The sequence below is a fragment of the Salmo salar genome, chromosome 18, assembly GCF_965601325.2.
Source record: "Salmo salar chromosome 18, fSalSal1, whole genome shotgun sequence".
Taxonomy (NCBI): domain Eukaryota; kingdom Metazoa; phylum Chordata; class Actinopteri; order Salmoniformes; family Salmonidae; genus Salmo; species Salmo salar.
The window spans coordinates 26,288,530-26,301,920 of record NC_138308.1 but is presented as its reverse complement, the minus strand read 5'-3'; the positions used below and the strand labels follow the sequence as shown (position 1 = coordinate 26,301,920).

At 43.8% G+C, this 13,391-nt stretch overlaps 1 protein-coding gene across 3 annotated transcripts in view; it reads left to right on the top strand.

The window, feature by feature from the left end:
- The window catches only part of LOC106577124 (attractin-like protein 1), a 350,240-nt gene that overhangs the window by 114,985 nt on the left and 221,864 nt on the right, over positions 1-13,391 (top strand). For all 3 annotated transcript variants that reach the window (XM_014154877.3, XM_014154875.3, XM_014154874.3), the window contains 5 exons: positions 3,242-3,429; positions 4,769-4,982; positions 5,974-6,162; positions 10,635-10,871; positions 12,620-12,757. In XM_014154877.3, coding sequence (XP_014010352.1) covers positions 3,242-3,429; positions 4,769-4,982; positions 5,974-6,162; positions 10,635-10,871; positions 12,620-12,757 — 966 coding nt within the window. The remainder of the gene's footprint in view (positions 1-3,241; positions 3,430-4,768; positions 4,983-5,973; positions 6,163-10,634; positions 10,872-12,619; positions 12,758-13,391) is intronic.

The following is a 13,391-nucleotide window of genomic DNA, read 5'->3' as shown; positions in this document are numbered from 1 at the left end:
CACATGATCTAAGCCAGCCGGACTTCTCGTCATGAACGAGGGGAAAAAATATATTTACGTTTGTTCAAACATGTCAAACGTTGTATAGCATAAATCATTAGGGCCTTTTTTAACCAGAACATGAATAATATTCAAGGTGGACGAATGCATTCTCTTTTAAAACGTTTTGGAACGAGGGTACCCAACATGACCTCGCGCGCCAGAGTCTAATCGGCCATCACCGTTCCAAGGCTCTTGTTCGGTCAGATCTCATAGTAGAAGATTCAAAACACTTTGTAAAGGCTGGTGACATCTAGTGGAAGCAATAGGAAGTGCCAAAACATTAATCAGCCCCTGTGTGTTTCAATGGCATAGGCTTAAAGGTAATTCAACACATCAGGTATCCACTTCCTGTCAGAAAATGTCTCAGGGTTTTGCCTGCCAAATGAGTTCTGTTATACTCACAGACACCATTCAAACAGTTTTAGAAACTTTAGGGTGTTTTCTATCCATATATAATAAGTATATGCATATTCTAGTTACTGGGTAGGATTAGTAACCAGATTAAATCGGGTACGTTTTTTTATCCAGCCGTGAAAATACTGCCCCCTAGCCCCAACAGGTTAAAGAAGTTGTTACAGGTCTGTGAGAGCCAGAAATCTTGCTTGTTTGTAGGTGACCAAATACTTATTTTCCACCATAATTTGCAAATAAATTCATTAAAAATCCTACAATGTGATTTTCTGGATTTGTGTTTCTCATTTTGTCTGTCATAGTTGACGTGTACCTATGATGAAAATTACAGGCTTCTCTCATCTTTTGAAGTGGGAGAACTTGCACAATTGGTGGCTGACTAAATACTTTTTTGCCCCACTGTATGTATGTATGTATGTATGTATGCATGTATGCATGTATGTAAACTCAGCAAAAAAAGAAACGTCCTCACTGCATTTATTTTCAGCAAACTTAACATGTGTAAATATTTGTAGGAACATACAAGATTGAACAACTGAGACAAACTGAACAAGTTCCACAGACATGTGACTAACATGGGGGGGTCAAAATCAAAAGTAACAGTCAGTATCTGGTGTGGCCACCAGCTGCATTAAGTACTGCAGTGCATCCTCCTTGTGGACTGCACCAGATTTGCCAGTTTTTGCTATGAGGTGTTACCCCACTTTTCCACCAAGGCACCTGCAAGTTCCCGGACATTTCTGGGGGGGAACGGCCCTAGCCCTCACTCTCCGATCCAACAGGTCCCAGACGTGCTCAATGGGATTGAAATCCGGGCTTTTCGCTGGCCATGGCAGAACACTGACATTCCTGTCTTGCAGGAAATCACGCACAGATCGAGCAGTATGGCTGGTGGCATTGTCATGCTGGACAGTCATGTCAGGATGAGCCTGCAGGAAGGGTACCACGTGAGGGAGGAGGATGTCTTCCCTGTAACGCACAGCTTTGAGATTGCCTGCAATGACAACAAGCTCAGTCCGATGATGCTGTGACACTCTGCCCCAGACCATGATGGACCCTCCACCTCCAAATCGATCCCGCTCCAGATTACAGGCCTCGGTGTAACACTCATTCCTTCGACGGTAAACGTGAATCTGACCATCACCCCTGGTGAGACAAAATCGCGACTCGTCAGTGAAGAGCACTATTGCGGACAGTCTGAGCACTGATGGAGGGATTGTGCGTTCCTGGTGTAACTCGGGCAGTTGTTGTTGCCATCCTGTACCTGTCCCGCAGGTGTGATGTTCGGATGTACCGATCCTATGCAGGTGTTGTTACACGTGGTCTGCCACTGCGAGGACGAATAGCTGTCCGCCCCGTCTCCCTGTAGCGCTGTCTTAGGTGTCTCACAGTACGGACATGGCAATTTATTGCCCTTCCTTGCAGCATGCCTTAGGCACATCCACGCAGCTGAGCAGGGAACCTGGGCATCTTTCTTTTGGTGTTTTTCAGAGTCAGTAGAAAGGCGTCTTTAGTGTCCTAAGTTTTCATAACTGTGACCTTAATTGCCTACTGTCTGTAAGCTGTTAGTGTCTTAACGACTGTTCCACAGGTGCATGTTCATTAATTGTTTATGGTTCATTGAACAAGCATGGGAAACAGTGTTTAAACCCCTACAATGGAGATCTGTGAAGATATTTGGATTTTTATGAATTATCTTTGAAAGACCGTACTGAAAAAGGGATGTTTCTTTTTTGTGTGTGTGTGTGTGTGTGTGTGTGTGTGTGTGTGTGTGTGTGTGTGTGTGTGGTGTGTGTGTGTGTGTGTGTGTGTGTGTGTGTGTGTGTGTGTGTGTGTGTGTGTGATTTGCAAATTGAGCCTGACCTTTGGCTTCAACGTAAAGATATGAGTGATTAGCACAATCATGCTGCAATGTTGATCTGTGTATTGTTCTAAAGACTGTAACTCTAGCCAAGTGTTTGAATTCTTCACTACTGCTCTGTAGTTAGCCATCTTTTCAATAGCCTTTTATGGAAAAAAGTGATTCTTTCTCAGTCTGATGAAAAGCATGTGATGGTATCCATTATCCAAACTATGAATGTAATCAGCGCAAGTCTCCGAAATAAGCAGAAAAATTGTTGTGATGAAGCTGGAGTTGTTTTTCCTTTAATCTCTGCAAATTGTTGTTTTAATAAAGGTCTCGTCAGGCGTCCATGTAGTTCCTCCCACTGTGTGACGTGTCTGTATGCTAGTGCTGGACAGACACATACTTGTGTATTCATGCAGGGTGGTTGATGCACGCCTCTTTGAAGAATAGTCCATCATTCTCTATTTGTATCTCAACTGACTGACATTGCCTGATTTCACACCATGAAATACTTGTCAGTCAACCTCACTTTTATATTTAAGCAATAAGGCATGAGGGGGTGTGGTATATGGCCAATATACCACGGCTAAGGGCTGTTCTTAAACACGACGCAACGCGGAGTGCCTGGATACAGCCCTTAGCCGTGGTATATTGGCCATATACCACAAACCCCCGAGGTGCCTTATTGCTATTATAAACTGGTTACCAACGTAATCAGAGCAGTAAAAATAAATGTGCTGTCATACCCGTGGTCAGCCAATCAGCATTCAGGGCTCGAACCACCCAGTTTATAACTAACAATATATATCAGTGTGCTGTGAGTTGCATATCAAATCCAGTTGATATGAGGGGTCTTGAGGCCAGTAGCAGATCTATGCACTATCCAATTGTGTGGCCCAGCACAGTCAGAAGCCTGGGTCTAAAGTACTGCTCTGTCCACAGCTCAGCTCTGTGGAGAAGGCTGGCACCATGTAGGGGAGGCCTGCCTGAGGATCAACTCCAGCAGGGAGAGCTATGACAACGCCCAGCACTACTGTAAGAACCTGGACGGGAACATAGCCTCCCTCACCACCCCCAAGCAGGTGGACTTTATACTGGACGAGCTGCAGAAGTACCAGCTACAGGAGAAGGTAAGGGAAACTCCTCGGTTTAAAACGGTGTGTTGTTTTGAACGTTATCCTTCATAATGTTCTGTCTTGAGGAATGTATTTTTTCCAAGTCGAATGCCTAAGGAATCGCCATGACAGTGGAACTTCTTTTACCCCATGATGATCTGAAGCCAAACACATTGAACACGTGTCTTAGCTTATTTACTGATGAGTCAGTCCACACGTGATCCGTTGAATATAGGGCAAACACTGAGATTTCCGTGATTCCAACCTAACTTTTTGTATTTATTTTTGTCAAGAGTCACACTTCCTGTTTAAATGCCCACCACACATGTTGGCTTTTCCAGTGATTGTGCGGTCAGAACTGAGAAGGATATGCAGGAGCAAGTATTTGACTGGTGTTATTAATTGAATGGAGCTCGAGGATCTCTCTAGATGGGTTTTAGGGTGCGGTGTTTAAGTAGCATGTTTCTGCTCTTTGAATATCAACACTGTTCTTAATAATAAAGCTCACCTTTTGATGTTTTAAGATGCAGAGGCAACAGGTATCCCTCTTAGCTCTTTTCTGCCAGTTTTTTGGAAGGAGTTTATGCTCTCCATGGCTACAATAATCAGTTTTCTTTTCATCCAAGCAATTCATTATTTTTTTGTCCCAGTCGGCCTGCAATAGGGGATTTGAATTAAAGTGCATTTTCAGAGTACAGCAACAAGTTTTTTTCAGGATTTGAATCCTGGCGGTCTCCATCGATTACTCAAGTGTTCTACTCTTGTAAATGTTCACTGTGTGATAGATCATAGCAGGTGTTGCCGGCTAATTAACAATTTATTACAGTTAAAACTTTTGAGACATTATTGCCAATTATGAAATAACTCACACACAGACATTTGTAAAAGTCTAATAAGTACCTTAGTTTAATGACTCTGGCCTATCTTGGTTTTATGGGTTAGTGTTGGCTGAGGTCGGCATTTTCACTGTAATTATAGCAATTTGCCCAACGGTTTGATTTAAGGTTTCATTTAAACATTACTTTGATCAAATATATATGATGTACTGTATGTTGGGAAATGAATAACATGTTTTCATACTGACTGGCCCTCAACATGGTATGGAGAATGGACAGAATTCTTAGCTTAGATTCCAGGCTCTCCATCCTTAACCTCTCTCTCTTCTTTCTCTCCCAATCTCCTTCTCGTCTTTCTCTTTTTCTCCCTCTCTCTCCCTCCCTCTACCTCTTTTTCTCTCTCTCTCTCCCACCCTCTACCTCTTTTTCTCCCCCTCTACCTCTTTTTCTCCCTCTCTCTACCTCCCTCTCTTTTTCTCCCTCTCTACCTCTTTTTCTCCCCTTTCTGTGTCCTGTAGAAGATAGCTCCGTGGGTGGGCCTGAGAAAGATCAACATCTCGTACTGGGGCTGGGAGGACATGTCTCCCTTCACCAACTCCTCTCTGCAGTGGCTGACTGGAGAGCCCAGCGACTCAGGCTTCTGTGCCTACCTGGAGAGGGCAGAGGTGGCAGGGCTCAAGGCCAACCCCTGCACCGCCACCACCGACGGACTCATCTGTGAAAAACCAGTCGGTGAGAGAGGGAGGGAGGTAGAGGGAAGGGGAGCTGGAGAATAATTGAGGTGGGGATGATTTGAACAATTAAATATAGACTCATTCTCAAAGACACCTGCAACCCTTGTGAATTCTAAGAAGCCTCTCTTGAACATGTGATTGATCCATTCAGCAGTTGCTAGTATGTGATCATTCTAAAGCTCAATCAGACACTATTGAATTAGAGATCCGTTGGAGTGGCACAGAAAAGTTTACATCCAGAAACCCGCTGTGTTGCCATCATCAGTGACAAGGGGCAGAATTCACTAGTCTAGTGAATTTAAAAGGGGACAGATTGTATGTGGAGAGATACTGTATTGTTTTAGGAAGAGTAGTGGTACAACTGGAGAAGATCACAGCCTGGACTGTTTGACAGTAGCTGACCTTTCTCCCCATCATGGCCGTTCAGTGACCGACCCGTCCTACTCACACAAACACACATGCAAGGAAACTGGAAACAACAGGCTCATTGGACTCACGGTCTTTTCCTGTTTGCTTTTAGCCCCACTGAACCATTCTAGAACTGATTTAAGAGCCCAGAATAGCTGGGGAGCCCAAGCAAATGAATCCTTAAATGTTCGGTTTTGGCAGCCATCCCTCCCATAGCTCCACTTTGTACCGACATAGAGTAGAGGGGGAATGGGTAACCAAAGGCATCCTGCAGTTTCTCATTACCTTTCTGCTTCCTCTCTCGCGGGGGTGTCTCCCACTCTGAAATAATTTGCCTGTCCTAACTCAGCTCAAATGATGGAGGTAGACTGAGGGAGGAAATTACTCTTGGTTACCGTCTACTCTTGAGTTAAATGACTTACTTAATGAATGGTTATGTGTATACCTGCTGTAAAAATAGTCTGTCCAAGGTAGAGAGGAAATGTCTGCTTTAAACACTGCAGCTGATTTTCAGCACTACTTTCAGGCTGTGCACTGGACAGACATGATTTAATTCTTACCTTATTTTCTCCTGTCTACAGTGAGCCCCAACCAGAGTGCCCGTCCATGTAAGACGCCTTGCTCACTGCGCACCACCTGTGCCAACTGCACCAGCCAGGCCATGGAGTGTATGTGGTGCAGCAGCACCCAGCGATGTGTGGACTCCAACGCCTACGTCATCTCCTTCCCCTACGGACAGTGTCTGGAGTGGCAGACTGGAGACTGCGCCTGTGAGTATACCAGTCAAACTGGATGAGTCAAACTGTCCAGCATCCACTGTGTGTGTGTGTGTGTGTGTGTGTGTGTGTGTGTGTGTGTGTGTGTGTGTGTGTGTGTGTGTGTGTGTGTGTGTGTGTGTGTGTGTGTGTGTGGTGTGTGTGTGTGTGTGTGTGTGTGTGTGTGTTCAACACAACCTCCAAAAGGAATATGTGCAAATGGATTATTGCAAACAATCACTCTAAACAAATTCTTGTCATCGTACCACTACTATTGACACTAATGCAAGTGACAGCATTATTCTGGTCAACAATAATGCTGTTGGTAGAAAACTTTTTCGAGTATAATTGATAGGTTGATGGATTGAATTGTTTATTTCAGTACCTTATACCTCTCTCTCGGGCTCGCGTTCTGTCCCACTCCATATTCAGCTGAGTTCCTGTTTGTTAGTAGTGAATCCTTCAGGGTTAATGTAGCTCAGAGAGATCAAATGTTTGTGGACTCGTTCTGCTCCGCAGTCAGTCAGGTGCTTCCACTTCCCTAGACTCTTAGGTGTATGCACTGTAGGTACTGCCGTGGGTACTACGGGAAAATCAATAACGTATTGACGTTTATCCAACTCAAATGAAAAATACCTGTTTTCAAGTTTGTGTTTTCTTTGAGCTAAAAGCCCTCCGTTAAAGGTCTCAGATGTTCGATTGGTTCTGGGATTTTAACTTTCTCATGATATATATAGATCCTTTTATGTCTGACAATCCCCAGACTTTGTTACGGCATTAACAGTGTGTGTTTTACACAATTGCTATTTTGGAAAGTCACGTCAAGCAGATGTTGGTACCAATAGTAACTTTTTGTGTGTCTGTTCTTCTAGTCAAATGCAACAAGTAACTTGCGGTGTACCGTCTGAGGACCTCCTCTGTTTCACCACATTTCATCATGGTCACAATATGCCTGAACACCCCCGCATTATACCACGTCAGCGACAGTATTCACAGTGCATGTCATTGTTGTACTCAGTGCCGTCGCCAGGGGAGTCTGAAGTCATTACCGTTCAGCTACTCTTATTTATTTATTTATTTCACCTTTATTTAACCAGGTAGGCTAGTTGAGAACAAGTTCTCATTTGCAACTGCGACCTGGCCAAGATGAAGCATAGCAATTCGACACATACAACAACACAGAGTTACACATGGAATATATATCATGGTCAGTGTGCTTGTAGAGTATTCATTTTATGGCCTGACATTTCTCACACTAAATACTCTACATATCGGTTCTGAGCTTTGGGGAATGTAATTAGGCAAATTTGTTCTATTGTTTTTATTGTCCTCCAGAGTAATGCAACTCTCGGAAGCCTGACGATATGGAGCCTATCAACATGTAAATGGGTTGTAGCGTCGTTGTGTACGCTAAGCCCATATCATGCTTTTGTACTTCAGAACGCGGAGATGAATAAATATACTGTTACAGCCAAACACAGTGCGGCATTGTGCTAATGTATTTTTGTTTTCAACATGTTCATTTAAAGAAATGTCATGGTTCGCCCTAGGATTATTTTATCAAGTTTAGTATGTTGCCGGTTTTTGTAGGGAGAGAGCAAATATACAAAACTCAATTATTATTTGACTCCATTGCCAATGAGCTGCAGGATAGTGTGGTTCTTTGCCCGTTCTCTTCAGCTGAAAAGCCTTTCCAAGGTTCTCCCATCAACTTTGCCTTTTCTCTATCCACAGTAACTTTCTGTGTTTTTTTTTTTAGATAGATGATTTCTTGTGTTTTGGTTTGGAGGGGATATTGCGAGAAACAGGAAACAAGATTCACTATTTGGCGTACTAGCCACAGGATGTATTTATCTCGAAAGGCCAGGGGAGGTCAGCAACTCCAATCTGGCTGTGCTCCTGAAAGAATGTCCCCCTAAACACAAGGTGATTCTGCTGCTGTTCCTGGAAATGGGCTTTCTTCCCATTTTAAGGTCACATTTCAGCAGGTAATTTGAACTCAGCCAGGCCCCTGTTCTCCTTAGTTAGGTTCAGCTTACCTCCTACACACGCTCTCGCACGCACACACAAAGGCACTTTGGCATCGAATGAGGGCAGTGGCAGTTCTTTGCATCTGAGTGATTCACCATCCCCATCCATCTGCCTGGAACACCGTCCAGCAGCATTAACCTGTCCAACACCTGCATATGTTCATTAAGCAATCAACCATCGTCCCCGTGTGCTTTGAGCTCATACAGGGCGCTACAGACCAGCTTGAATATAAAGGGAATCAGGTGCGCGACTGAAGGACTTGAAAATACCCAAAACATTCCTTACCGCAGGACACTTCAACGGCTGACTATGCAGGACCAGAAATAAAAAGGAGCTCTCTGTTTCTGCATAGATCAGATCATTTGTTGATGGGACATAGAAACAGGCTCACGTTTTGGCAAAGCAATGGTACATCACTCTAGTCTCCATCCTGATGCTACAGATCTGTCATTGAGAAGGATACAAGTCATTAGCAGTTATTTAAAGACGCGCTGTTCTTAAGACAACCCCAGCATTGTTTGAGAGAACAATATATTTTGAGGTGTTTTAGGCTTCTGTTATGTGATCGACAGAGGTTGGGCTGGGTTATGTTTAATTTAAAGTGTTCTCAACACAAGTGGAAAAAGACAGGCTATGAACCTCCTGAAATATAAAGAAGATGGGAGTCAGAATGGTGAAAGAGTGTTGTGTATATGATTGCTTATTGAACTATCGTCTCTGGGATGGATAAACCTAGCTTCATGCTTTTTGAAATGAGTGACTCTGCTTTTTGATTCTTGCTACTTGGAGGTGCACTTTTGCTTGAACTTGAAACCAAGTACAAGAACCCTTTTAGAAAGCCTAGAAAACTATTGGCGCTTAGGAAGACAATATTTACACCCTGTGTAAACACTACTGCCGCTCTGAGGCCGGGTGAGAGGAGAGCTTCTGTGTTTCTAATTATGAAGCACAAGATTGTAGTTGGAGAAAAAGACGAGAACCTAGAAGTGAATCAGCAGTATGGTTGAATAATGCAACAGGGACAGACTCTGAAACCCAGATTTTGGGGAGAAAAGTTCAGCTGAACACATCTGTGGCTTGTGGAAATGGGAGCGGTTCAAAACCATATCTCCTGGCAAAAATTCTAATTCTACCGTTCATTCAGGAAAACTCACGTGGCAATAGAAAGGAACATCTTGGATAACTTCCTCATACCTTTTGATCTCATAGGGGTTATTTTTGAGTTAACTTGTGTGTCCTGCTTCAGTTGTGTTTCAAAGCTATTTGTTCATATTGTTGAGCTCACAACCAGTTGACTTGTTTAACTACTCCATGATGGCCAAACCTGAGTCAATCATTTACATTTATATTGTATTATTGTTATACAGTATAAGCAGGCTATAAATATTGAATCACAATCACATTATTTCCTCTTATGCTCGACAACAAGTTCAAAGAAGGAAAATAATAAAACAATGAATTAAAGTTCAATCGACCAGTCCAACTTCTCACACGATCTGAATGAAAACCAATTTAACTAGCCCACCAAGATTACCTCGGCTTCTGAATCCATTAGAGGAAGTTATGGATGGCGATTTTCTTTGTAAGCGTTGAATGCTGTAAAATATGTATTTTCTAATTTCCCAGTGAAGCTTTCGTTTGAATGTCAGTAACATTTTATGAATACCAATGTATCCTCAATAGAGACGACATTTATGGAATTCCATTTATTTAGGAAAGAAAAGGTCAAGCCATTGGAAAGTTTAAGCAACACAAAGCACTTTTTTTACTGGATATGTCCTCAAGAAAAATGAAACGTTGACAAGGAAGTTAGAAGTGTATTAGTCCCAACTCTGCTTCGTCAAGGACAGGCAGTTAAGATTTCTATGTTTGTCAGAGTCACTAACTACATGTCTGTAGATACACACATTAGCTGTGCATGGGTAAAATCACTGGGGAAGCCAATCCAGGAAACAAAAGCCATATTATAACATACAGTACCAGTCAAAAGTTTGGACACCTTCTCATTCAAAGGGTTTTCTTTATTTTGACTATTTTCTACATTGTAGAATAATAGTGAAGACATCAAAACTATGAAATAACACTACATTTCAAGCAACAAAAACATTGCCCATTGTCATAAAGGTGGGAATAATTTCTCTCTAAATGAAAACCAATACATTTATACCCACCCTCTAATCCATTAAATAATGAACCCTCTGGCAATTACAGTAAGAGTCAGTGGCTGTCTAAGACCGTATTAGAGAGTATAGCCTCCCAATGCCAACAGAATGAATAAAGTAATGAGCAACACGTCTACTTTATTTATGTGGTGGATGGATGTAACAGTGGTTATTTATACTACGGATGAATATTATCCCTCAAGTATTCTATGAGGGACTTTTCTATGTGTCTGAATAATCTCTCTCTTGCTCTGTCTCGGTCTCTATTTCTCTCTGTCTCTCTTTCTCTTCTAGCTCAGAACTGTTCGGGCCTGAGGACGTGTGGCCAGTGTTTGGATCAGGCAGAGTGTGGCTGGTGTGGAGACCCCACTAACACAGGGAAGGGCCAGTGTATGGAGGGGTCATACCGCGGGCCCATGAAGAGCCCCTCCAGACAGCCCAGAGACAGGGAGAGGGACAGAGACATGGTGCTGGAGCTCGGTCTGTGCCCCAGAGATAAAGGGTTTGACTGGGCCTACATCCACTGCCCTGGTGAGTCGACAGACAGACAGACAGACAGACAGACAGACAGACAGACAGACAGACAGACAGACAGACAGACAGACAGACAGACAGACAGACAGACAGACAGACAGACAGACAGACAGACAGACAGACAGACAGACAGACAGACAGACAGACAGACAGTACGTCATGTAGCACATCAATACAACCATAAATGCACAAAAACACATTTGTATTCCATCCCTTGCCTTCACACTTAAAGCTATACATCCCCTCCTCACACTTAAAGCTATACATCCCCCTCCTCACACTTAAAGCTATACATCCCCCTCCTCACACTTAAAGCTATACATCCCCCTCCACACACTTAAAGCTATACATCCCCTCCTCACACTTAAAGCTATACATCCCCTCCTCACACTTAAAGCTATACATCCCCCTCCTCACACTTAAAGCTATACATCCCCCTCCTCACACTTAAAGCTATACATCCCCCTCCTCACACTTAAAGCTATACATCCCCCTCCTCACACTTAAAGCTATACATCCCCTCCTCACACTTAAAGCTATACATCCCCCTCCACACACTTAAAGCTATACATCCCCCTCCTCACACTTAAAGCTATACATCCCCCTCCTCACACTTAAAGCTATACATCCCCCTCCTCACACTTAAAGCTATACATCTCCCTCCTCACACTTAAAGCTATACATCCCCCTCCTCACACTTAAAGCTATACATCCCCCTCCTCACACTTAAAGCTATACATCCCCCTCCTCACACTTAAAGCTATACATCTCCCTCCTCACACTTAAAGCTATACATCCCCCTCCTCACACTTAAAGCTATACATCCCCCTCCTCACACTTAAAGCTATACATCCCCCTCCTCACACTTAAAGCTATACATCTCCCTCCTCACACTTAAAGCTATACATCCCCCTCCTCACACTTAAAGCTATACATCCCCTCCTCACACTTAAAGCTATACATCTCCCTCCACACACTTAAAGCTATACATCCCCCTCCTCACACTTAAAGCTATACATCCCCCTCCTCACACTTAAAGCTATACATCCCCCTCCTCACACTTAAAGCTATACATCCCCCTCCTCACACTTAAAGCTATACATCCCCCTCCACACACTTAAAGCTATACATCCCCCTCCTCACACTTAAAGCTATACATCCCCCTCCTCACACTTAAAGCTATACATCTCCCTCCTCACACTTAAAGCTATACATCCCCCTCCTCACACTTAAAGCTATACATCCCCCTCCTCACACTTAAAGCTATACATCCCCCTCCTCACACTTAAAGCTATACATCCCCTCCTCACACTTAAAGCTATACATCCCCCTCCTCACACTTAAAGCTATACATCTCCCTCCTCACACTTAAAGCTATACATCCCCCTCCTCACACTTAAAGCTATACATCCCCTCCTCACACTTAAAGCTATACATCCCCCTCCTCACACTTAAAGCTATACATCCCCTCCTCACACTTAAAGCTATACATCCCCCTCCTCACACTTAAAGCTATACATCTCCCTCCTCACACTTAAAGCTATACATCCCCCTCCTCACACTTAAAGCTATACATCCCCTCCTCACACTTAAAGCTATACATCCCCCTCCTCACACTTAAAGCTATACATCCCCCTCCTCACACTTAAAGCTATACATCCCCTCCTCACACTTAAACCTATACATCCCCCTCCTCACACTTAAAGCTATACATCCATGATTCTCTCTCCCTCCCTCTTCCCCAGCTTGTCAGTGTAACGGCCACAGTACGTGTGTGAACGGCAGTGCTTGTGAGCAGTGCAGGAACTTGACCACCGGACCGCAGTGCCAGACCTGCATGCCTGGTTACCATGGCGACCCCACTAACGGCGGGAAGTGCCAGGGTAAGTACAGTGATGGGTGCAGTGCACCAGAGTGGACTGGAGGGGCCAGTGTTTAAAGGTTTTGGCTCTGAGATCTGTGTGTCCTCCAAGAAGCAGACTGTCTGAACAACAGTTGAGCCAGAAACGATTGTGTTGAAAGATGCAGTAGACAGGCGCTTCAGCAGCTCTGTGTTTAATCACATTTCTGTCAACCCTGTCCAGTCCTGTGGTGAAGATTGTTATGAAACCCTGATTGGAGAAATGGAGACTATGGTAGTGGGATAGACAGAAAGAGTAGGAGAAAGAGTGAGTGAGCGTGAGAGAGAGGAAGGTGTAATAACATAATTCTCCAGCTGACAGATGTGCGTTTTCCCCGCTTGGCGTATGACATTAAATCCCTCTTAATCATTTTCTTATATCTTGGAGTTGACTGGCGGCGAGCACGTTTGATAGACGGCTCCCCTCTCTCTCCTCCTCTCTCTCTCCTCCCTCCATCACCCTCTCTCCCTAACGCTGTCATGATTAAATGCAATTTATTAACTACCGTCCGTCCGTCCGTCATACCACCTTTGCTTGTGTACCAGGCTGACTCCTGAGGACTGTGCCTATAGAGGCTGTTTCACTCCTCAGTCTTACAGAATAGATGGATTTACAT